General features: G+C 40.3%; 1 protein-coding gene across 1 annotated transcript; it reads right to left on the reverse strand.

Annotated features, from left to right (window-relative positions):
• On the reverse strand, positions 1 to 26,104 carry TSTA3 (tissue specific transplantation antigen P35B). The gene is made up of 11 exons (XM_031947331.1): positions 25,999 to 26,104; positions 21,943 to 22,099; positions 12,270 to 12,384; positions 9,003 to 9,131; positions 8,783 to 8,856; positions 4,002 to 4,135; positions 3,661 to 3,725; positions 2,551 to 2,617; positions 2,273 to 2,352; positions 1,222 to 1,321; positions 1 to 451 (listed from the first exon to the last, which is right to left on the reverse strand). Exons 2-11 carry the CDS (start codon positions 22,086 to 22,088, stop codon positions 396 to 398), a joined length of 966 nt encoding a protein of 321 aa, XP_031803191.1. The 5' UTR covers positions 22,089 to 22,099; positions 25,999 to 26,104; the 3' UTR covers positions 1 to 395.
• Between the last annotated feature and the right edge of the window lie 1,180 nt (positions 26,105 to 27,284).

The following is a 27,284-nucleotide window of genomic DNA, read 5'->3' on the forward strand; positions in this document are numbered from 1 at the left end:
TCCTTCTGCAAAAATGTATTTTATTTGAATTCTCAATGATCAGAAAGGATAGGGGAACCCAGGTGGTGAGTACTAAGGGAGGCGCGCGCAGATTTCCCAGGCTCTGAGCATGGGAGTTTTCCCTGAGGGTAGCAATGGTGGACTTTCAGGAACCAGCCTGGCAGGGATAGGGAAGCCTGTATTTTCCACCTTGAATTAACTGCAGTGACCAGGTCAGGGACAGAAACAAAGGCAGGGCCAGATGCTTAATTGAGATTCAGGACTCACTAGTCTTCCTTAAGCCGGCCTTTATGGACACTGAGGGCCTAGATGTAGAGAAGATAGGACATCTGTACCAGCTCCTTCCAGGGCCCCCTGTCTTTCTGTGACTTGTGCTCTCTTCCCCTGTGCTGGGATCACTTCCGGGCTTGCTCATAGTTGTTTTCAAACCAGGTACATGTCTCCTTCACAGCTGAGGAATAAAAAGAGGCTGGGATGAAGGTCAAGAGGGGAGTTCTGAGCCCAGCCTAACACCAAGCCCTCTCCCTTGGCCCATGCCCAACAGCTCTGATCAAGGATGTTGGTGAAAGACTGTACAGGATTATTAGGACACCTGACTGGGTCCTATGTCCTCAACTCTGCCAGAAACAGGCCTGGATTGGAATCATGGGGTGTGCGCATGGGAGAATGGCAGCAATTCTGGAGAGGGACCCAGAAGACTTGGGGTCTAGTCCTGGCTGTGCCCATGGCCCCAGGCCCTCTCCCTGGGTTTCAGTGTCTTCTATCAAATGGAGATAAAGATTTCTGCCCTGCTAAAGCCATAGAGGCATTAGGAACATTACAGTACAGAAATGTAGCAGAGGGAATTTTTTAAAGAAAAGATGAAACTAAAGTCCAAAGTGACTTGGCCAAGGTCATAAAACAAGATGGAGGAAAAGCCTGAATTTGAATCCAGGACTCAAATCCTACACTATTTCACTCCTATTACTGTAGCAAGTATTGCCTGAAAGAAAGAAATGAAATTCACCCAGCACCAGGGAGCCATAGGGGCCAGTGAGCCCAGAGGACCTCAGCCTGGTGGGCAGCCTGCAGAGGCCAGAAGAGCTGGGGCTGGCAGCTCCCAGTGGCCTGACCTGCTATTCCAGCCACTACCCTTCCTGAAGCAGCCTGTTCTATTTTTGGATGAACATGAATCTGGGGGACTCACTGTAGTTCCAGGAAATTAGCCTTCCCAAACCCTACCTTGTTTGAAGGGCGTGAATTGGAAGTCTGGAAGGTAGGTCCTCAACTTCTTGTTGCTGGCTGTCTTCTTGAATTGACCATCTGCCTTGGTTGTGTCAAACTATTAGTAGCTCTGGGTCAAGGTCAAAGCCAAACTGGAAGGTTTTGTGGCAGGACAAAGGAGTTAATTGAGAGAACCAGACAGGGGGAGGGATCTCCTGTGGCCATTTCAAGCCACACAGATTTCCAAGCTTTTCTTCACGCTCCACTCAAAAGTCCCCTATCCCGCCTCAAAGGGCCAGCCTGATGGAGCCTTCAAAGTTTCTTTCCCCAAGAGAAGGCCATGCTTCAAGGCCTGGGGACAAAGGGGCTCACAGGCTCAGCAGCTCATCTAATACTCGATGGGTCCTAATCCTGTCCCCCCCAACATCACAGGGAGGAAAATAGTGGGAGATTGGAAGAGTAGGATCTAACTCTGCCTCTAACCTCTGCTCATTATGTGACACTACCACCAGTACATAAAGTAGCAGAGCTGGGGAAGGAAGAAAGGAAGAAGCATCCTGGATAGGACTGGGCAGTGTAGAGTAGTGACCAAGAGTTCAGGATATGGAGCTGAAGGGGCTGAGGGCCACTGAGCTCTGGGTACCTGGGCCTTTCTGGGCCTCAGTTTTCCATCTGTAAAAAGAGAGGCTCAGGCTTGCTACCCTAAATTCTAAATTGGTAAAACGGCTCTTATCAATCTCTCCCACATCCCGGATTCCTCTTGCATTCAGGGGATAATTAATCTTCCATTTAAGAACAGGCTAAGAAAAGATCTTGGGGCAGGTACCTCTCTTAGAGAAGTTTTAACAGAAACTCATCAGAGCTATAAGGGTTACCTTACGAGGAGCTTACTTAGAGAAGGAAACTGAAGTACAGAAAGGGACTTGCCAAGTTTCACACCATCAGGCAGTGGTAAGGCTTGTTCTGGAGCCCAGATTCTCCCTCCATTCTAGGCAGCCTAGTTGCTGTGTCAGGGGAGGCTGACAGGCTGGAGCCTGCTGGAGTGTGGCCCTAACACAGTAAAGGATACGTTCAGCTCCCCTTGAAAACCCATGGCCTCCACGATGGTCTCAGCTGCCTCCCTGATGGACACCTCGTCCTCTTCACCCACTGAAAGAGTTTTGGATTAAGTCAGTCTCAGGTCCTGCCTTTCCCATTTCCCCATCCAAGGTCTGAGTCTCATCTTTCTGTAGGGACCAGCTCCTGCCCCACATCCTCCTTCTTCCCTCTCCCTACCCGACTTCCTGCAGCCTTTGCCTTTACAGAAGATGGTAAGAATGAGGTGGGAGGAAGGGAGAAGTTCTGTACCTGACAGAATGATAGGCTCCACCTCATTGTATTCTCGAAGGACCCAAAGGAAGAGACGAGCCAGGTCCTGGAAGGAGTGAGGGAAACAGTCGGGTTATGAAATCACAGAACTGGGTAACATATAATATCAAAACTGGTGAGGGGGAAGTACCTTTAACCTAAGTCCCTCCTGAGGGCCCAGCCCTGCCTAGCCCAACCCCTGTGGGCCCAAGGAAAAGGAACTTTGTACTAAGACCAAGGAGCTTATAATGGAGGAATCAGCAGGTGGTTCAGCCAAGCAAGCTCAAGGGCCAAGAAAGATAGTGGGAGCTTGAGGAGCAGGCATTCTAAGGGTTAGAGCTGAAAGAGGCCTTAAGGGTCAAGGAATAAGAGCAGGTGGTTCCATGACTTATTCAAGGATCTAGGAAACCCAAGCCCCCTGACTCCTGAGCCCACTATTGTCCTGGAGCCAGTCTGGAGGAGCAGACAGTCCTTAAGGAAGCCAACCCTGCTGGAGCCCCTCTACAAAGACTTTCCTGGGACCCAGTTCAGGCCTCACATCCCAAGAGTCCTATCCATGTCCCTCTTGTTGCTGAGCTCCTGAAACCACAAACCTTTAGTTAGAAAAGCCCTGGGAAGTGATTTCTTGGAAAAAAAGAAGCCCTATCTCTCTAAAGGCAAGAATCCTTTTGACAGCATTCAAGGAACTCATTACTCCTGAGGCAATCCATTCTCCTGTGGGATTGCTCGAATTGTAAAGAAGTGTTTCCTTTCCTCAAATCAAAAAATTTTTATCTCTTAACCTATTGTTCTTGCAGAGTATCTCCACTCACACTGGCCTGTGAACTTTCTAAATATTGACACTAAATCTCCTTCTCCTCATCTTGGATTGATTCTGGTCAGAGATCCCTGGGGTCCTCAAGATGGAAGGGATGACTCACTGAGCACCAGAGGGCTAGGTCCCCTTTCTGAATTCCGAGAGGCTCTCTGCCTGATTAAGGGCAGTGACGGTGTGTGTGTGTGTGTGTGTGTGTGTGTGTGTGCACGTGCGCACCCTAGAAAGACCGAAATCAGAGAGGAACCCCTGACCTTCCTCCCCCAGAGATCCCAAGAATCTGGATGGCCACTTACCAAGGAATAGATGAATTGCCTTCGAGGCTTCCCAGTGCCCCACACAGTCAGAGCAGAGCCATTGCCTAAAAAAGAAAAGAGGATGCAATAAGGAAAGATGAGACCACCATGACACTGGGCCTGCAGGGGAGCCAACGTGCAACAGGTGAGTGAGGCAGACAAAAAAACCTCAGCTCTGAGTTTGGGACCAAACATCCTGGGGCTAAGCCCAAAACCATGAGGAGGGCGGTTGGGGACCGGGTGGGGGGGGGGGAGCCTTGCCCTCCAGTCACACTTGCACTCACATTTACACACACACTCCCACAGAAGACAAAGAGGGGCAGACAGATGGACAGACTCACGCTTCGCAAGGTAGACTTTGTGGATGAGACCAGGTAGCACATGGCCATCTTCAATGTTGAAGTTGTCATGGGGTCCAAAGACGTTTGTGGGGATGACGGCAGTGAAGGTACAGCCATACTGCTGGAAGTATGCCCTGGGGTGGGAGTTGGAGGGGTTGGTTGGTCTCCTTTCAGGGAGATTCACCTTCCAGGGCCCAGGAAGCCTAGGCCCAGAAGCCCTCTGACTGTTCCCATAGGCGGAAGGAGAGGTCACTGACTATATCTCCGTCCCAGGTATTCTGGACACAGGGCTAGACATGAACCCTATCCTTATCCTATATCTTTGCTCTGTCTCCTGCTCTGAGAGGTTCCTGAGGTACAAGCCTGGTTTTCTTCTTCCTCTTCCCACCTCCCAAGCTGGATTGGCCCAAGTCTGAGCATACGGGGCTTCATCTGTAAGACTGGGAGAGTGACAATGGCAATCAAATGAGATTATGTGAAATGTTATCCAATTAAATGGATAACAGTCCAACATTTCAGTATTTAATAAATCAATTTAAGATTTAATGAAATCAATTGGAGAGCCTCAACCAACAATCCACCAATAATTACGTATGCCAGGCATACATAATGATGATGGTGATCATATTGATGTTTCTAGTACAATACTGAATGTGAGAGTTTCAAATCAGTCGTTCAACAAGCATTTATTAAGAATTAACTATGGGCCAGGAACTATGCTAAATCTAGTGTATATTTTCACTTCTAAAAAATACAGGAAACAGACACAAGGGAAGGGAACAGAATGAATACAAATATCTGGCATGGTGCTTGAAGTATCAGGACTGTAAAAATTAAGAATGAGAATAATGGATAAGAACAAGAAAATATTTTTTTAAAGCTATATTTAAGCCATATAGGATTGCTGCTCATATTAGATGAAATAGCACAACAGAAAAAAGTCAGAAATTGTCTATTCCTATTTCTAACTTTCCATCCAAGAATATGTCTTGGAACTTGAAAGAATAGAACAAAAATAGTGAAGAGCTTATGTCCAACATAAATGAGATATTAAGAGAACATCTAGTTGTATTCAATGAATTCAATTCATTGGAACTAGATGAATTATATCCGACTGACAGCAACAGTGATTTTTAAACCACCATGGAGAGAAGGGAGAATGTTCCATTTTTCAAAAGAGAAACTGAAATCTTCAAATTTTAATTGGCCTTGATTCCTGGGGAAAATTTTAGAATATGACAGCAAAGAGATGGACTATCTAGACAATGGAACAAACACAGATCACAAAGATCCAGCTTGGCTTCATTGCAAATGAGACATGACATTGTTGATGGAGTTGTGAACTGATCTGGCCATTCTGGAGAGCGATTAGGAACTCTGTCCAAAGAGCTATCACACTGTGAAAACCCTTTGACCCAGCAGTATGTCACTACTGGGTCTGTATCCCCAAGAGATCAGGAAAGGGGAAAAAAAAAACTGATGTGTGCAAAAATGTTTGTAGCAGCTCTTTTTGTGAAAAGTGAGTGGATACCCATCAGTTGAGAAATGGCTGAATAAGTTATGGTATATGAATATAATGGAATATTATTGTTTTATGAGAAATGATAAGCAGATTGATTTCAGAAAAGCCTGAAAAGATTTACATGAACTGATACTGAGTGAAGTGTGCAGAACCAGAACAACATTGTACATAATAATAGCAAGATTATGTGATGATCAACTATGATAGACTCTCCTCTTCTCCACAATACAGTGATCTGAGACAATTCCAATAGACTTGGGATGAAAAAAAAAATCTGCATTTAGAGAGAGAACTATGGAGACTGAATGTGACTGAAGAATATTACTTTCATTTTTTTTGTTTGCTTTTTCTTTCTTGTGGTTTTTCCTTTAGGTTCTGATTTTTCTCTGACAACATGACTAATATGGAAATATGTCTAAAATGATTATTCATGTAAAAAAAGAATGGCTTATGAAAGATTAATCTCATTTATTTTTGGACAGACTTACTATGCTAGGAGATCAAAAGGATGTAAAGATATGTTGTCTAAATTTTGGCAAAGTCTTTAAAAACATACGTTATGTCATCTTTTTGTAGAACATGGAGAGAAAAACAAGTGAATCCAGAACTCTTCTGGAGTCATTGTTCATTGTCAGTACTAAGGAGAGGTCTCTATTGGCATGATCTGTGGATCTGTTCTTGGCTTCAGTGACCTGGGTAAAGGCATTGATGATGTGGTTTATCAAATTTATCAAATTTGCTGATGACACAAAAGTGAGATAACTTAGACCCAAAAACTTAGCAAGACCCAAAAAGATCACTACAGTCTAGAATAAGATAAAATTTCATAGGAAAAAATATATATAGATATAAAATTATATGCAACATATAATTTATATATATATATATTACATATATATATATATATATAAATTGTAATATATATAAAGCTAATATAATCTTAGGTTGCATTAGGACAAGTAAAACATCCAGAATCAGGACTTCTCCTGACCCTCTCTTGCTGTGCTCTGGAGTACCATGTTCAATTGTGGATGGCTAATTTTTGGAAAGAGGACAACTAGGATGATAGAAATCTTGTGGTTGTGCCAATATGTTGAAAGAACTGGTTAACAGAGAGAAGAGAAGGCTTAGAGGAGCATGACAACTCTGTTCAAATATCTGAAAGGCTTTTATCTGGAAAAGAAATAAGCTTTGATCCCAAAGGACAAAACTCATGGGTAGACTTTGTAGCAAAGAAGATTTTGGTTTGATCAAAGATATATTTCCCAGTAACTAGACCATTTAAAAGTGAAATGGGCTGACTATAGTCTTCAAGCAAAGGCTTAATGACCAAATATTGGGTGTATTACAGGAGAAATTCTTGTTCAGGTATAGTTTTAACAAGTTGGCTTTAAAATCCTTGCCAACTCAGATTCTGTAATTCTATAGTGCTTTAAAGTTTACAAAGTACTTTTCCACGTATAGTGAATAGTGCAATTATTATTGTTCTCATTTTATAGCTGAGGAAATTGAGGATCAGAGGCAAACTGACTTGCCACACAGTAAATAGAGTCAGGATTAGAACCTAACTCTTCTTCCTTCCAATCCCTCTGTACTATACTGCCTCAAGAAGTCAAGAGGAGATGATCAAATTGCAGCCCAGAAAATATGCAGTGCAGGAGGAGTTGCTACATATCCCAAGGACTCCCCTTAAATCATGACCCTGACTTGACCCTATACCTCAACCTTATCCTCCACCTTGCCCTGGGCCCATTATCCTGACATCACCTCCCCGGAACCTTTCCCAATCCTTTCCTGAAAATTTTCCCAAAACGGGTACAAGCAAGGAAGAAGGATATTCACATAAGTGCATTGTTGGTACAGCTGTGGATCGGTACAACCATTTTGGAAAACTATTGGGAATTATGTTTTTAAAAAGTGGCCAAAATGTCAATTCCCTTTACACAGAGATTCCATTATTAGCATCTTATCCAGAGAAACTATTAATAAGAGGTCTCCATATATACACTGATTGGAGGACAGATAAATAAATTATAGTGAATAAATGCAATGGAACATTAACCGAGTTGTTAAGATATGGTGAACATGATGAACATAGAGAAGTGTGAAAAGATCTATAATGAACTGATGCAGAGCAAAGTAAGCAGAGTCAGGAAAATTATATTATTGTAATCATTTTTCTATTATCAACAGAAACAGAAAAACACACACACACACAAAAGCGAATGTTATAAAATTAAAAAGAACAAGCATGCCTTGAAATAAAAAGATGAGGAGTTACTCTGACTTAACCTCTTTGCAAAGATCAAAGAACCACAAGCATTGTACACTGTACATTTTCAGACATTTTTTGATGTCTAGTTTTCATCACATTTTTTCCCTCTTTTTCATTTTTTCCCTTCTTTAAAAAAAATACTCTGTTATATGGGATGTCTCTCGGGGAGGGAAACCAAAGTGATGTATTAAAAAAACAAACTCACCACAGTGATAAAAATTAATTTAAAAAAAAAAAAAAAAAAAAGCTCTTCACAGTCTCATTCCCTTCCCTACCTATCTTTCCAGGTTTCTTATACCTTTCTCCCCTCTACAATTTTGTTATACTAGCCTTCTTCCAACTCTTCACATGCAACATTCCTGCCTCCATACCTTGGTCCTGACTGTCCCCATGTCTGGTAGGCTGTCCCTTTCATTTCAGATTCTTAGATTCTGGCTGGCTTCAAGTTTCAGCTGAAATGTCACTGTCTGCAGGAAGTCTTCTTAGGTCCCTCTAGATACTGATGTCTTCCTTTCTAAGGTTTCTTCCCATTTACTCTGCAGGTCTCTTACATGTGTCTATTTATATAGAAATTGTCTCCAAAATTAGAATGCAAATTCCTTGAGGAAAGGGATTGATTTTATTTGTCCTTTGTACCACCAGTAAAGTGCCCAACACATAAGAGGTACTTAATGTTTGACTGCTTGATTATATATGTATTATTTCTCCCAAAAGAACATAATCTTAATGAGAGAAGGGTTTACTTCATTTCTAAAATTGCCTAGCATAGTGCCTAGCACAATAGTAAAAGCTACATAAATGCTAGCTATTATTATAATTATGTTGTTATTGTTTTTTATTTCTGATATTTAATACAATAGATGTTTAATAAATGCTTGTTGATTGACAGGATGGAGAGTAGGGGCTTATGAGGTTTGGAAGGTGTGTGTGATGAAGACAGTGGCCTACAGCTTTCAGCACTGCTGCCTCCCAAACATCCCAGACCTGTTTTGTACGTCGATCATGCGCTTAGCATAGGAGTAGCCGAAGTTGCTGTTGTGTGGGGGTCCATTGTGAATCTGAGTGTAGGGGAGGGGAAGGGGAGAGAAAGAGAAAGAAATCCTTGAGGCCCAAAGGTTTCTGAGAAGAACACCTCCATTTGCCCCTTCTGCCCAGCCCTTTCCCCTCATTCCATTCAAGGCATTTGAGGGCAGGAGGTCCTTACCATGGTCTCATCGATGGGATAAGTGGTCTTGTCAGGGAAGATACAGGTGGAAAGGCAAGAGATCACCTTCCGGGTGCCCACCTCATAGGCTGAGTGCAAGACATTGTCGTTGATCTGAATGTTCTTTCTCTGGAGAGGTGAGGGACAGAACATGACCTCCCCACTCAGCCCCAATCATTTACGCTCTTCCTTTCCCCACTTCCTTCTCCTTCCCTCCAAACCCACTCAATTCCTTTTCAGCTGACCTCCAAAAATCTCTCTCATGTGTCTTCTCCTCTCCACTCTCCTTGTCCTCACTCTAACAGAAAAGTTTAAGAGGCCAATTATCACGTTTAAGAGGAGTATTTTAAGTTTTCAAACTTCTGGATCAGGTCTCTCTCCCTATAACCTATTCTTCATAGGCTACCTAAGTAATTTTAGGTATAGGTCTGTGTCTCTCCACTGCCTCAATACCTTCAATGGCTTCCTTATTGCCCTGAAGACAATTCAAACTCCTTAGCCCGGCCTTTATGGACCCCATAATCTGGTTGTCAGATACTTCTCTAACCTTATCTCTTGCTTCTCCCTTCAAACATCACAAAGCTCTCTTCTAGGAATCTCAACTTCTAATTTGGGACTCCTAAGTAATATGATTTCAAGCTGGATGAGGCCTTAAAAATAATTTCTCCCCACTCCCATCATGTAAGGCTCTCAGGTCCCAAACAGTGTCCTGCTAGGAAGAGAAATTGGTCAAATCAGAGAAGAGTCCAGAGCTTAAGGAGATAAGGATTTTAGTCCTGTGTGTCCCTAACTTACTAAGTTACTGGGAACATCTCCTTTTCCCTCTCTGAGCCTCAGTTTCCTCCTCTATGAAACTAGATGACCTCCAAGACTCCACCTAGCTCTGAGAGTCTCCATTCTAAGTACCCTCCCCTAGCTTTGACATTCTGTCACTGAACCAAAAGGCTATGAGTCACTTGTAAAATTTCCCTGCACAAATACACGCCAGAACTTGTAGAGATGAATGTGGGGTCCACTCTTTAAACAGAAATGTATTCTGAACTGAAAAGAAAAAGGTAAAGATGACAGATTATTATTTTAAAAGTTCAGCTCAAGGCCTTTATAAAGGGGGTAGCAAAAAAGTACTAGGCCAAAGCTGAGGACTGAGGTCCAACTCTGTCCCAGGTTTGCTCTGTGACCTTGGACTACTACTCACTTTCTCTGGGTCTGAGATTTTTCTTCAGTAAAATGAGGAGATTGTGTATTTGCCAAAATGTTTGTAACAGCGCTGTTTGTAGTGGCTAGAAACTGGAAAATGAATGGATGCCCATCAATTGGAGAATGGTTGGGTAAATTGTGGTATATGAATGTTATGGAATATTATTGTTCTGTAAGAAATGACCAGCAGGATGAATACAGAGAGGCTTGGAGAGACTTACATGAACTGATATTGAGTGAAATGAGCAGAACCAGGAGATCATTATATAGTTCCACAACAATACTGTATGAGGATGTATTCTGATGGAAGTGGATTTCTTCGATAAAGAGAAGACCTAATTCAATTCCAATTGATCAATGATGGACAGAATCAGCTACACCCAGAGAAGGAACACTGGGAAATGAATGTGGACTACCTGCATTTTTGTTTTTTTTCCCAGGTTATTTTTACCTTCTGAATCCTATTCTTCTTGTGCAACAAGAAAACTATATGGATCTGCACACATATATTGTATCTAGGATATACTTTAACATGTTTGACATCTAGGGGAGGGAAAAGTTGGAACAAAAGTGAGTGCAAGGGACAATGTTGTAAAAAATTACCCATGCATATGTTCTGTGACTAAAAAAGCTATAATTAAAAAATAAATAAATAAAAATAAAATGAGGTTGAACAGATCAAGGGTTCTTATAGTGGGGTCTGTGACTTCAGTTAAATGTAGACATAAATATCTACATATAACTGAATACTCACATGTGTGTATAGTATTTCAACAGAATTTGTTTCCTTTGTAATTCTCTGATTTTTATTTTGTGCATTTAAAAACAAAGTAGGAAAACAATTTATACAATAACAGCAATATGGTAAAGACTTTAAAAAAACACTTTACATATCCCCTGATAGAGAGGTGAAGGACTCAAGAATACAGATTGAGACATATATACACGTGTGTGTGTGTGTGTGTGTGTGTGTGTGTGTGTGCTGGACATGATCAAAGTGGAAATGCATTTTGCCCAATTATTCATGTTTGTAACAGTTTGGGCTTAGTTTTTTCCCCCCCATTCTTGTTCAAGAGGGGATAGGTTGTGATGGGGAAAGAAGGAAAGTTTTTGCTGATTGAAAAAATAAAATATGCAATTAAAAATAGCATTACTTTGAAAAGGGGGTCTACAGTTTTACTACTCTGCCATGAAAAAGGTTAAGAACCTTTAGATTAAAGGATCCTGTGGTCCCTTTCCAACCCCTTACATTCTCAATTCTGATTCTATACTTGTATCTCCCCATTTCTACAGAACTTCAATGTTTACAAATCACGTTTCTCACAATGATTTTCTGAAGGAAACAGAACAAGTATTATTGTCTCCATTTTAAATACATCCCTATTTTAAATATGGGAATGAGAAAGTTCAATGTGGGGAGGGTCTTCTGCAAGGTTACAAAGCTATCAAGTTGCAATTAAATTTCAGTCCAGGCCAAATTCAAGTAGGACTAAAGGGCTGGGTAGGCCTATGGAAGTGTGACTGGGGAAAGGGGGACTGGGCAGGAGTTGGTAAAACTGGTGCTCAAGGATTATGCTCTTGGCAAAAGCGTAACCCAAACTGATGCACCAAACAATATAATGTTCCAATAAATGCTACCTGAATGGAACTGCACCCCACCCTCTTTGTTGTTCTTCAATCACACACACATACACACACTAACCTCCATATCAATCTTCAATCTCTCGCTTGCGCTCTTAGACATACTTTTATGTGGTGATAGGGCATGAAGCTTCAAAAAAGCACACACACTAACTTTGCAATGAACCTTAAATATCTAATTCTGCCATTTTTTTTTTCCCTCCCAGCTTCCAGGAACCCTGGGCATACAGTTAGTCCTTGGAAAAGGACTAATGCTTGCCATAATTCTGAGGAATGAGTCCTACCACTAGGCAACCTTCCTCCTGGGAAGTTCCAGGATAGCATCTCAGCAAATTGGGAGACAAGGAGAAAGAAGTGTCTTAAAGGGAGAAAAAAATCACCATGTTGGGTCTTTCCCCTTTAAGCTCCAAAGGCAGAATCCTTTCTTACCCAGAAGTCCAGGTTATACTTGATGTTCCGGAAGAGGCCACCCACCATGGCTGCCAAATGGATGACATGTGTAGGTCGATGTTTCTCAAACAGGGCTCGGGTCTGGGCTGTATCCCTGGCAGGGGGAGAGGCAAACCATATTCTGACTCAAGACATTTATAGTATGTGTCTACTACGTGCAGAGCAGAGGGAGCTATGAATCATACAGTAAAAAATGTGCATGCACATTAATTTAGCTGTTGACATTCTAAATGTGGGGCTCTTGGGCAATGGTCAAGGAGAAAACATACTATTCCTTAAGGATGTGAACTAAAATATATTAATCCTAATGATTTTTCTATAAACAAATCCAGAAAACAGAAGAAACTTGTAGCTTAATGGAAAGATGGCTTAGGTTGACATTGGCTGTGCTACTCAGCTAATCACTTAACCTGTTTCCCCATCTATAAAATGAGTAATTTGCAGCCCGTGGCCTCTCAGGTCTCTTCTAGAAGTAAATCTAGGATCTTAAGAAAAATGTAGGGAGAGTTGGTCTTATGTGCCCCAAAGCAACAAATATTTTATAATCTTGTTGATGAGAATTTGCAAAGGGACCAACATTAAAATAATTATAAACTTATGCTCTAAGATTGGTGGCAAACAGTTCCAATGATCTTGTGATGAAGAGAGCCATCTACACCCAGAAAGAGGAGGGTGGGAATCAAGTGTGGATCACAATATAACATTCTCACTCTTTTTTTGTTGTTCACTTGCATTTTGTTTTCTTACTCATTTCCTTTCCTTTTTATCTGATTTTTCTTATGCAGCAAGATAATTATATAAATGTTTACATAAATTGGATTTTAACATGTATAACATATACTGGATTGCTTGCCATCTAGAGGAGGGAATGGAGGGAAGGAAGGGAAAATTTGGAAGACAAGATTATGCAAAGGTCAATGTGAAAAATTATCCACGCATATGTTTTGAAAATAAAAAAGCTTTCCAAAAGAAAATAATAAGATTGGCGGCAGAATACAAAGAGAAATTCTGAAAAGATAGTCCAAAAAATAAACTCAATATACTTTGTTACTCAGTGACTTTAATGAAAAGGTGAGAATAGGTAAGGATGGTTAAAAAGAGGGAATCCAGAAAAAGGAACAAAAGACAAAAAGATTTAACAGACTGATAGGAACAATGTTTACATTTCCCAAACCCTTTTTTCAAGGGAAAAAATCAGGGAGGCTCTGAATATGACAAAGCAGCTAGGTGGCACAGTGGATTAAGAGTGCCATACTTGGGCAGAAACTAGGCATCGACCCACACTTAACACCGTACACCAAGATAAGGTCAAAATGGGTTCATGACCCAGGCATAAAGAATGAGATTATAAATAAATTAGAGGAACACAAAATAGTTTACCTCTCAGACCTGTGGAAGAGGAAGGAATTTATGACCAAAGAACTAGAGATCATTACTGATCACAAAAGAGAAAATTTTGATATCAAATTGAAAAGTTTTTGTACAAACAAAACTAATGCAGACAAGATTAGAAGGGAAGCAATAAACTGGGAAAACATTTTTACAGTCAAAGGTTCTGATAAAGGCCTCATTTCCAAATTATATAGAGAATTGACTCTTACAAGAAATCAAGCCATTCTCCAATTGATGAATGGTCAAAGGATATGAATAGACAATTCTCAGACGAAGAAATTGAAACTATTTCTAGCCATATGAAAATATGCTCCAAGTCATTATCAATCAGAGAAATGCAAATTAAGACAACTCTGAGATACCACTACACACGTGTCAGAATGGCTAAAAAGGGAAAAATAATGCGGAATGTTGGAGGGGATGTGGGAAAACTGGGACACTGATAAAATGTTGGTGGAATTGTGAATATATCCAGCCATTCTGGAGAGCAATTTGGAACTATGCTCAAAAAGTTATTAAACTATGCCATACCCTTTGATCCAGCAGTGTTACTACTGGGATTATATCCCCAAAGAGATACTAAAGAAGGGAAAGGTATGTGTTTGTGGCAGCCTTCTTTGTAGTGACCAGAAACTGGAAACTGAGTGGATGCCCATCAATTGGAGAATGGCTGAATAAATTGTGGTATATGAATATTATGGAATATTATTGTTCTGTAAGAAATGACTAACAGGATGACTTCAGAAAGGCCTGGAGAGACTTACACGAACTGATGCCAAGTGAAATGAGGAGGGCCAGGAGATCATTATATACTTCAACAATACTATATGATGATCAATTCTGATGGACCTGGCCATCCTCAGCAATGAGATGAACTAAATCAATTCCAACGGAGCAGGAATGAATTTAACCAGCTACATCTAGCGAAAGAACTCTGGGAGATGATTAAGAACCATTACATAGAATTCCCAATCCCTCTATTTTTGTCTACTTGCATTTTTAATTTTCTTCACAGGCTAATTGTATAATATTTCGGAGTCCAATTCTTTTTGTACAGCAAAATAACAGTTTGGTCATGTATACTTATTTTGTATTTAATTTATACTTTAATATATTTAACATGTATTGGCCATCCTGCCATCTAAGGGAAGGGGTGGGGGGGAAGGAGGGGAAAAATTGGAACAAAAGGTTTGGCAACTGTCAATGCTATAAAATTACCCATGCATATAACTTGTAAATAAAAAACAAAAAAAAAAAAAAAAAAAAAAGAGTGCCATACTTGGCATGAGGAAAGCCCGAATTAAAATCTCACTTCAGACATTTATTTAATTTGTGACTCTAGACAAATCATTTCACCTGCCTTGGACTTAGTTTCCTCTTCTTTAAAATGGGAATAATAGCACTTACAGGATTGTTGTAAGGATCAAACAAGATTATATATAAAAATAGATATAGGAATATATGACTATATAAACGCTATCTAATTTTTTTTATTAAAATTTAGCCCTTATTTGTAATTGGAAAAAAGGCAACTAAAAGAACACCAACTCCACATGCTATCAAAGCCATATGCTATAATGCCAGCAATGCTTTTTATATTATCTTGCCTCTAGTTCTATATTTTTGCTAATATTGTATAAGGATGATGCTAGATTAAAAAAAATTTTTTTTAAGTTGCAAATACCAGCCTTGGTATGTTCCAATAATGCCTGAATCTAAATGCTGACACTACTTATTAGAAAACAAACACATGCAAACAGAACTTTGAGGATAAACTAGAACCTTTTCTCCTTTAATATCGTGGTTTCCTGTAGCATCTCCCATCCCTATCTAGCTCAGAGTCCATGGGAAAAGTTGTAATTCTCTAGAATAAAAGGTCTATTGTTCTCCCATAAGAAGCAAGCTTTAAGGTCATTTTAATTGGGTTTGGTCAAGCTAGTTAATAACCTTGACAACAACAACAAAAAAAAACCTCCTTAGAGTTCTGTAACTGTTTTCTGTTCACTAAAGCAACTTATTGAAATTTTACCATCTTGCCTTATCTCTCTAAAAAGTTAAAATTTTCTTTATGTTTCCAAAATTGTGATAATGGTCAGCTAAGCCTAGGTGCAGCATTTTTCTCAGAGGTCCCCCAATTCTTAGAGATAGCAGATTTCCACATTTTAAATATAGATAAGAAGGGTGAGCCATCTGATCCTATTCTCACTACCCTAATCTGCCAATTACTGCCCTAGAATCCCAGAGACCAGGAAACAACTTTCAAAAAGGGTTTGAGTTGGACTAACAAGATGATTTCAGAGAGGCCTGGAAAGACTTCCATGAACTGACTGATGCAAAGTAAAATGAGCAGAACCAGGAGATCATTATACACAGCAACAAGAAGATTATATGATGATCAAGTCTAATGAACATGACTAATGAACATGAATCAATGAGATGATTCAAACCAGTTCCAGTTGTTCAGTGATGGCCATCTATACCCAGAGAGGACCGTGGGAACAGAATGTGGTTCACAACATAAAATACAAGCAAACAAAAAGAGTGAAAATGTTATTTTCCTTCACTTTTTCTCTTGTGCAGCATAATTGTATAAATATATATGCACATATTGAATTTAACACCTATTTCTTTTTTTTAATTTATTAAAGCTTTTTATTTACAAAACATATGCATTGGTAATTTTTCAACATTGACTCTTGCAAAACTTTCTGTTCCAAATTTTCCCATTCTTCCTCCCACCCCCTCCCCTAGATGGCAAGTAATCCAATACATGTTAAATATTTAACACATATTTCTACTATTTTTAACATATATTGGACTACTTGCCATCTAAGGGAAGGGACATGGGGGAAAGAGGGGGGAATTGGAACAGGGTTTTGCAAGAGCTAATGTTGAAGAATTGTCCATGCATATTTTGAAAAATAAAAAGCTTTAATAATAATAATAATAATAATAAAAGGTTTGAGTCAAGCTAGGAGGTGGGAGTTTAGGTCGATTTCTAGCCCTCTCTCTTATCATTTAAGATTCTTAAACTAGAGAGTCACACAAGTGCTGATATGCTCTCCTCTCCCAATCTCAGCCTACCTGAACCAGAGAGCTGATGAAAGCTATTTTTTGGCGTTTCAACCCTTCCAGAGACTCCTAAGGGAGGTTATTTAGGGAAGCACTGCCCTTTCCCTTAACCACTTTCTTTCCCCAACTTATCAATCTGTGCCTGTGAACTTCTGCAATTTTCTCTAGCAAATGTAGGTCACACCCAAGACAGATCTAAGGAGCACTTCATTTTATCTCAACCTGACTAAAGATCTCTACTGGCTACAAAGAATAGCTTTTTTTTTCTTTTAAATTATAATTTTTTATTGACAGAACCCATGCCTAGGTAATTTTTTTACAACATTATCCCTTGCACTGCACTCACTTCTGTTCCGACTTTTCCCCTCTCTTCCTCCTTTCACCCCCTCCCCCAAGATGGCAAGCAGTCCTATACATGTTAAATATGTCACAGTTTATCCTAGATACAATATATGTGTGCAAAACCGAACAGTTCTCTTGTTGCACAGGAAAAATTGGATTCAGAAGGTAAAAATAACCTGGGAAGAAAAACAAAAATGCAAACAGTTTACATTTATTTCCTAGTATTCTTTCTTTGGGTATAGCTGCTTCTGTCCATCATTGATCAATTGAAACCAAGTTAGATCTTCTCTTTGTCAAAGAAATCCACTTCCATCATACTACATCCTCATACAGTATCGTTGTTGATGTTCTGATCTCCTGGTCCTGCTCATTTCACTTAGCATCAGTTCATGTAAGTCCCTCCAAGCCTCTCTGTATTCATCCTGCTGGTCATTTCTTACAGAACAATAATATTCCATAACATTCATATACCACAGTTTACCCAAACATTGTCCAATTGATGGGCATCCATTCATTTTCCAGTTTCTGGCCACTACAAAGAGGTCTGCCACAAACATTCTTGCACATACAGGTCCCAAAGAATAGCTTTCAATAAACTTCATTATTAGATCCCTAATTTTTATATGTGTGACCTATTTCTCTTCTGGATATGGTGGTTGTTTCATTAAAAATCATTCATTTATAGGGCATATTATAATAAATAATATCAATAGAAGAATTTAATCAATGCTCATCTTCCATTATTTTCTATGAACCCTATGATTCATTGAGAAAAAGGAGTAGGGAAGTAAAGCATATGTCTACTTGCCCATCTCTATAAAAATAATTTATAAAGACCATGAACCTACTATCAAGGGCATGACAGATGACACTTTTGTTAGGGAACTTTCACAAACAAGCATTATTTCATCTTAAACCACAACTTTCCCATCATCCTGATTCCTGATAAAGAGGGATTCCTAAAAGTTGGTCAGGTTAATTGCTCCTGTTTGCAGAAGACATCATACTGGTTGTACCAAGCCCTAGAATATTGCAGAGCCTCTCAGATAAGATTTGTACATGCTCAAAGGAGTCTGCCCCAATCATCCACATAGGCAAAACCACCAGTGCAAGGGAAGAATACCTATGATTAAGACTATAACATAGAACCTAGAGTTTGTCCCTCAGTATATATATCTATGAATCTAATGAATTTACTTATCAATTTGACTAGCTAACGCCAAATAAGCCAGAACAAATCAGGAACTGGTTTTATTATAGTCAGAGTATGCGATTTTCCACCAGTGGTTGATGGGGAATATGTTAGTCAAAATTTAATACTTGATATTTATACATTATAGGAAATAAAGAAAAGAAAAATGACTTCATTTAAACACATATGACCATATTTTTAAAAAGTAAAATGCCTGTTAACATATATATCATTTGCTACAGGAGATAGATAAGGGATTTATCTTCTTAGTAGAGCTAATTTCACTAAATCAAAAATAACTGCCTGTGAAGTCAAACAAGGGAGGACTCTGGAATCCTTCACCTTCAGCAACTGTCTTTTTGTATAGATATATAGAGAAAAGGAGAAATTGAAAGCTGCCTCTGGTTTTACAGTTTATAAGGGACCATAGACAGCAAATTAATAAGGAACAAAAGTGAGGGGAGGCTGAGGAGAAATTAAGGAATGATTCAAGGATAACCAAAATAAGTGAGAGGTATATCTAGGACTAGGGAAAGGTCAGATGCCACAACAAGCATCTTCAAGCTTCTGAAAGGCTATCATGGGGAAGAACTCTCAGACTTACCCTGACTGGCCCCAAAAGGAAGGACTGGCAATGATGAGTTACCAAGGGAAAAATGAAGGCTTTATGTAAGAAAAATATTTTCCAATTGTTAGAGCTATCTCAAAACTAAATGGGTTATCTTGAATAGTAGTGGGCCTGCCCTCCTCAGAACTCTCCTAGCTGAGGCTGGATGACTACTTGTCAGGAAGGATATGGGAAGGGATTCTAGCTCAGGTACAAGTTGGAATAAATTATCTGAAGTTGTCCCTTGATTGATAGTATGGGAACTAGGAAGGGTCTGTTCCAAGTTGGGAAATCCCATTACAATCCAACTTGTGCCAGCCCTGGCCAAGAACATCAGCATGTGGTAGGGATACTCCAAGGCAACGTGCCAGGTAGATGCTGGGCTGCTGCTTTAGAGAACACTCCTTATTCTTGACCTCTTTGTAGAACTGACACTGCTATCACCTACCTTTTCCTCCTGAATACTCTCTCTTCTTTAGACTTTCAAGGTCCCTCCACTCTCTGATCAGCCATTCCTTCTCAGTCTTTATGGCAGGATCTCCATCCACATCATGCTTGCTCACTACCCATGAGAATCCTCCAAAACTCTGTGCTGGACCCTCTTCCCTTTTTCCTCTAGACTATCTCTTTTGCTGATCTCATCTACTTCCATGGGTTCAGGTGTCAATTCTATGCAGAAGATTTCCATATCTACTTTTCCAGCCCAAATCTTCAGACTCATTTTTCCAACTGCTTGTTAGGTATTTTGAATTGGATGAACTATAGACATCTTAAACTCAAAAAGTACATGACTGAACTCATTCCCCCTCCCCTGCAAACTTTGCCCTCATCCCAACTTGCTACTTCTTATCTTGGGTCCCATCACTCTCCCAGACTTCATTGTAGTCTTTAACTCCTACTCCCACTTACATCTCATATCTAATTCACTGCCAGACTATCATTTTTGCCTTCACAGTATCTTTCAGTATATGTCTGTTGCTCTTCCCTCAAAAATATCATCCTAATTCAGGCCCAGATTACCTTTCATCTGGAAGCTTCTGAAATTGTCTCTGAGCTTCCCATCCTTCACCCAGCTGACAAAGTAATTTTTCTTTTTCTTTTTTTTTAATTTTAATAGCCTTTTATTTACAGGTTATATGTATGGGTAACTTTACAGCATTGACAATTGCCAAACCTCTTGTTCCAACTTTTTCCCTCCTTCCCCCCACCCCCTTCCCCAGATGGCAGGATGACCAGTAGATGTTAAATATATTAAAATATAAATTAGATACACAATAAGTATACATGACCAAACTGTTATTTTGCTGTACAAAAAGAATTGGACTCTGAAATATTGTACAATTAGCCTGTGAAGGAAATCCAAAATGCAGGTGGACAAAAATAATGGTTCTTACTCATCTCCCAGAGTTCTTTCACTGGGCATAGCTGGTTCAGTTCATTACTGCTCCACTGGAACTGATTTGGTTCATCTCATTGCTGAGGATGGCCAGGTCCATCAGAATTGGTCATCATATAGTATTGTTGTTGAAGTATATAATGATCTCCTGGCCCTGCTCATTTCACTCAGCATCAGTTCGTGTAAGTCTCTCCAGGCCTTTCTGAAATCATCCTGTTGGTCATTTCTTACAGAACAATAATATTCCATAATATTCATATACCACAATTTATTCAGTCATTCTTCAATTGATGGGCATCCACTCAGTTTCAGTTTTCTGGCCACTACAAGGAGGGCTGCCACAAACATTCGTGCACATACAGATCCCTTTCCCTTCTTTATGATCTCTTTGGGATATAAGCCCAGTAGTAACTGATGGATCAAAGGGTATGCACAATTTGATAACTTTTTGAGCATAGTTCCAAATTGCTCTCCAGAATGGTTGGATGTATTGACAATCCCACCAACAATGTATTAGTGTTCCTGTTTTCCCACAAAGTAATTTTTCTAAATTGTAGATTTATGTCATATCCCTGCTCAAAAAGTTCTAGGCTCCCTCTTAATTCCACGCTCAAACAAAACTGATCTGCTTGCAATTTAAAGCTCTACTTTCCTTTTTCCCATTCCCCTTCCCCTCATCCCCCCGATGAATTGTCCATCCTCTACCCTGGCCTCCTTACTGCTCCCATCTTCCATTTATCTTCCATCAACCATCTTGAAGCATTTGCACAAATGATCTCCACTCTTGGAGATGGGGCATTCTGTACCATCACCTCCTCAGAGTACCCCTACTTTCTTTTCAGACTCGCCTCTGGTCCCACCTTTTGCAAGAAGCCTTCTGGTTCCCCTAGCTGCCTAGTCTTTGCTTTAAGATTACTTTTGATATTCTCTCACATCCCTGGTTGTCACTCCCATTGGAATGAGAAGAGCAGTGATTGGTTTTGCCATTCTTTGTATTCTCAGTGCTAAGCTTGACCCATGGTAATGGCTGAATAGAGCAGGTAGGTGTGCAGTAGCTAGGGCACTAGGAAGCCCTAAGTTCAAATCTAGCCTCATATTTATTATCTGGGCAAGTCATTTAACTGTTTGCCTCAGTTTCCTCATCTATAAAATGAATTAGCAAACCACCCCAGTATCTTTGCCAAAGAAAACTCAGGTCACAAAGAGTTGGACTATAAACAACTAAGTGAATGCAAATGCTATACAACAACAAAGGATGAATAAATGATTGATTAACTGACTAGGTTAGGGAACCAAGGAACAAGAAGTCAATCAGAGACATGTGGCCATGTGGTGGCCTGAGGAAAAGAGAGAAAAATGCTGAAGAGAAGTGCCAAGGATATAGTACTGCCATATAATATGGGAAGGTACAAGTAGAACAATAAAGGATGGAACAAGTAACAATATGGCTTTCTTGGCATAAAATGGGGGGACTAGGATGTTTGTCCAGGGGAAAATTAAACAGGTCACTGCTGTGATGTAGGTCCAGCCCATTCCTAGCTCGCTCCAATCTAATACACCCAACTATTGCCTAGACAAAGAGAAACAGATTTTATACACACACACACACACACACACAAAGGTTCAGGGGAAAAAGGAATTAATCACTTACATCAAGTCTGCATCTTTAGAGGAGACAAATATCCACTGTTCCCCAGGCTGGCTGGCACCATCAGCCACTACTCTCTGTATGGCCTTCCCCACCAAACCAGAGCCTCCAGTGACAAGGATCCGAGTGACCTCTGATGGGTCTGCCATGGCTGCTGTACCTGTGGGGTCAGAAGTCACAAACAAAGTTGGAAAAGTTGGGCTCTGCCCCAAATCCTACTATAATAATGTCATAACATTTACTTATCTTTATAGAGCCTGTAGGATTCAGATGTGGCTCTATTCCTAATCAGTCAATTCTATCTCCTAAATAAAAGTTTTCCAGATCCCTTCACATGCCAAGACTGCCCCACTCCAACCTCATGTTATACTTTATTTTGTACCATTCTGATAAGCTTGAGATACTAACGCTGCTAGTTGGTGTATAAACAGAGTACTAGGCTTGGCACTCAGGAAGACCAGTCACTTATCTTTCCTCAGCCTCAATTTACTCGTCTCACAGTACCATTTCAAGGAGCAAATAAAAAAATATAATTAAATATGTTTAATGTATTGCATTTCTGCCCTATCCTTATACTGAACTACAAGTTCCATGATGGCCGGCAAGTGTTTCACCTAAACTTGTTCTCTCTTTCAGCACCTACCACAGAGCTCTACAAACAGCAGACATAACAACAGTTGTTGCTTTTGTTAGGTCCTTTTCTACCCGTCCCCTCCCTCCCCCAACACTTGCTGCTTTTTTCTCCTTCCTTCCCTCATTATATCAAACTAATAATATAACAACCACTAGAAATTATTTATCCTTAAAGAGCCTGGGCTTTATGATCAATGTATAATATTAAGGGACAGGTCAATTCTCTTGAGAGCCTCCACAGCTGTGGATCATAACATCTGAAGGAGCTGCAAGGTAGCCTTTGATGACTGGGAATGAGATAAATTGGAGGCAGAGGGAAGAAGAGGGAGGTCAGACAATATAACACCCTCTCAGGAGAGAGCACAGAGAACAGCAACTGCCTCTCAGTCTCCTTGTATCATGCTCTCACAGGAGGCGATCTATTCTGCAGGTTTGGGTTGGATCTCCAGCAGACACTATCAGGTGGCTCCCATATATTCCAACAATATATGCAAGGAAATGGTAGAGACTGAAGGTCAATACAGATGGCAAAATCTAGCACCTACTGAATACCTAACACAACATGACTCAGTGGCTAGAAATATACATCACAAGCTTATTACTATTCAAGTAATGACAGTCAAGTCCACACAGATTTCAAAACACCCTGGAGAAACAGCCTATAAACTAATCTAAAACCAAGCCATTAGCACAGACTGAACTGTTGCATACAATCTTCTAGACATAAGATTAATCCATAATGACCTGAGAAGTCAAGCATTAAGATCAATGCTTTTTAGCAAATAATGCTAACGCTATGTGGATCAAAAGTTTTAAAAATACAGATATCTGGCAGAGGAGATCAAATAGAATCAGGTGCAGGTGCATATCATCTCCATCGTGGTGCCTGCTGTGGAGTTATACTCAGGATGTTCTCAGGGAGCCTACAGTCTAATATGTTTAATCAACTATGATTTGTTTGTGGTTTGTTTTCCTTTATAAAGTTGTCTGTGCAACTGTCTGTAGAACAGTAAACATAAAATAATATGGGAGGGTAACAATTTGTCACAGGGCCATTTCTATCTGAGCTCCACACAAGAGATGAGAATAAGAATAATAAACAGAAAGATAAAAACTCTTACTTTTATAGTCCTTTAAAGTTTACAAAATACTTTCCTCACAACAATCTTGTTAAGTACAGTAGTATAAGTATATTCCACTCTATTTTACAGATGCAAAAATAGGTCCAGAGAAATGAAATAGTGTTGTTAATGATAAGAAACCACAATGTTTCAAATCCACGTCCCCTGATCCCTATTTCAATATTCTAATGGACTCCAGTGCAAAGCTTCTTAAAGTCTTTCCATTCAGGATCCCTTTTTGCTGGAGAAATTTTTACAAGACCATGGGATATGGAAACATAAAAAGTCACTTACTGACAATAAAATTATAATTTTTTGATTCTTGCATTCAGTTATGCAATCCTATAAGGAGTGGCAACTCACAATTTAAAAAGCTTTGCCCTAATGGATTGCTTCTTCTCCCAAGGTTAAATTTCTAATTAGTAAAAAAAAAAAAATTAGTCTAATTAGTAGAGACCTATAGGTAAAAGAAGCCCATGTTCTGGCCAAGGAGTGGGTGGGACAGGAATGAAGGCTCACAGGCTAGGCTGTCTCCACTAGGAATAATGATTCTTTTTGCCACTTGCCTTCTGAGAATTGTGTACTGGGAGTTTGTCAAGGGTACCCACTCACAAAATAAATACCAAAAACTAATCCTGGAATACCAATAAATACCATACCCCTTCACAGATCCAGTCTTACAATGGGAAAGGAGTAATTGAAGTGACCAGGGAGTCTCTGTCTTGGGATACAAGAGAGTAAGAGAGGATCATCTAGGAGTGAGAGGAAAAAATCTTCTTTAAGCTCTGTACTTCTTGGAGGCCAAGTATCCATTCAAACTGTTTTGGGGAAGCATAAAAATCCTGGTCTCAGGCCAGCCAATACTTATCAGTCTTCAACATTTCCCCTTCCCTGTCTCACCTGGGTAAGTTTAAACAAACTCAAAAGGCCCACCTACTTCATCCTTCCTCCTAAAACTGAAAAGCCCTTTACAACAGCTGTGAGTCAATTTACTATGCCAGCAAAGTTCCAGTGAGGAAGAACTTACTTCTTCCCAAAACAGCAAAAAATGTCCTTTAAGGGCAGAGAAGTTTCTTTTTGTCTTTCTATCCACTGGGCTTATTACAGTAAAAGTGTTTAGTATATGCTTATTGATTAAATAATTTTGTATAGCCTTTTTCTTTTCTGAAATCTGCCTTTCAGCACCATCTGCTCATTTTTCTGTCTGGGACCAAGGAAAATGAAGCTAAGGACAAGATGGTCTTTCAAATAGTGTAAAATAGCAATCGTTTCCCAAGCCCCATCACCAGTTTTCTTCTCCTTTCTTCCTCCCTTTGTGTGTGTGAAAGGGTAGATATAAGAGCAGCTCCATCCTCCCCCTCATCAAGTCATCAATAAGCATTTATTAAACATCTACTAAGTATATAATTGTACCAGGTGACTATGATACTATGTGTACACATTGTGTCAGGTGCCTATGATACTATGTGTACACATAGTGGCAGGTGCCTGGAGTACAAAGACAAAGGTAAAGCGGCCTCTTTGCAGCTGTTGCCGGATAATCCCTTCAGTAGATTGCAAACTCCTTAAGGACAAGCATGGTCTTTTGCCCTTTTTAATATTCCCCGCACTTAGCCCAGTGCCTGGTATATTACAATGCTCCTGGCCTGGCCTTGAAGGACATCCTGACGTTATATAGGAGGAAATAACATGCCCATGTGTAAGTTACGTTGTATTTAAAAGAAATACAAAATAACCACAGGGGAGTTGGGGACTGGGAAGGGAGAGGCCTGGAGGGCGAGGAGAAATCTGGGCCTCTTGCCACTGAGAGGGGACAGCCGCTCAGCAGAGTGGGGCTAGGAGAGAGCGGGGATCAAACGCTGTGCTCCCTCTGGGTTCAGCGTGGTCCTGTCTTCCGTGGGCCCTTAAAGACTGGGGGGAGGGGCCGTTAGGTGGCAGGGGGTAGAAAGCCAGCTCTAGAGTCAAGAAACCTGAATTCCAATTCAGACGCAGACACTTACTAGCCAAGTGGGCAAATTACTTAAGCCTGCCTGCCTCAGTTTCCCCATCTGTCAATGAGCTGGCGAAGGACCGGGCAAAATAGCATCTCTGCTAAGAAAATCCCAAACGGGGTCAGGAGGACTCTGAAACGACTTAATAAGAACGCCTCGGACTCTCTGTGGGCCTCAGTTTCCCCCCTCTGTCCGAAGGAATAGATCACGTCTCGGAGCGCGCTTCGTGCCGACACTCGGGGAATAAGTGTTGCCAACGACCCTCCCCAGCTCTCACTTGCCCCATTCCGCCTCCTCCCCAAACCGACTCCCACCTCGGCTCCGGACTCCACCTGCTGCTCCACAACCGCTTCCGGCAGGAGTCCACACCGGCCACGCAGGAGGCTCCAGCCAAAGAAGGCACGCGGAGGGGGCGGGACGGAGGGTCCTCGCGAGGCTCTGGGAAATGTAGTCCGGCTATGCGAAAGGAAATTTCCCTCGCCATGTTTCCTCCCTACGCAAAGAATTCTGGGAAGCGTAGTCCTGTTCCACATCGCTGGCATCTCTGGGAGGTGTAAACGTTGCAAGGGCTCGTCCTGCTTCACCCCAATCCTTTCCAACTCTAAGTATGGTGAAAAAGAATGGATAGTGGGATTGTCTTAGGACAATCCTTTCTCTTTGGTTATTTTTTAATCTTCCTCAATAGTATTTATTTTTCCAAATACGGGTAAAGAGAGGTTCCAAGATTCGTTTTTGTAACATTTAAACATTCATTTTTGTTTTCTCCTTTCTTCACTTTCCTTCCGCTCCTCAACACAGCAAGCAATCTGATATAGGTTAAATATGTGCAATCATTTTATTTTATTTGAATAATAGCTTCTTTATTTTCAAAATCTATGCAGAGATAGTTTTCAACATTCATCTTTGCAAAACCTTGTGTTCCAAATGTTTTCCTCTTTCCTTTCCCCCACTCCCTCCCTATACAGCAAGTAACCCAATATATATTAAACATATGCAATTCTTCTATACATAGTTCCATAATTATGCTGCACAAGAAAAATCAGATCAAAAAGGGGGAGGGGGGAAGGAAAGGTTAGCAAACAACAACAAAAAAGGTGAAAATACTATGTTGTGATCCACATTCAGTCCTCACAGTCCTCTTACTGGTTGCAGATGGCTCTCTCCAGTCCAAGTCTGTGGAAATTGGCCTAAATCATCTCACTGTTGAAAAGAGCCATACCCATTAGAATTGTCACATCATTTTGTTGTTGCTGGGTACAATGTTCTCTTGGTTCTACTTACATCACTTAGCATTAGTTTATGTATGTGTCTTCAGATCTTTCTGAAATCATCCTGTTGATCATTTCTTGTAGAACAATAATATTCCCTAACATTCATATACTATAACTTATACAGCCATTCTCCAAATCATGGGCATCCACTCAGTTTCCAGTTCCTTTGGGCAACCATTTTAAACATAAATTTTTTAAATCTTTAAAAATTTTTGATTTAATTTTTTAAACAACAAAAAACTTTTTCTTTTGCTTCACCTCTCCTCCCATTAAAAAGAAAGAAGAAAAACAAAATATTTGAACAAATCCTTTTGTTTCTTGTTTGTCTT

Source organism: Sarcophilus harrisii, chromosome 1, assembly GCF_902635505.1.
Source record: "Sarcophilus harrisii chromosome 1, mSarHar1.11, whole genome shotgun sequence".
Taxonomy (NCBI): Eukaryota; Metazoa; Chordata; class Mammalia; order Dasyuromorphia; family Dasyuridae; genus Sarcophilus; species Sarcophilus harrisii.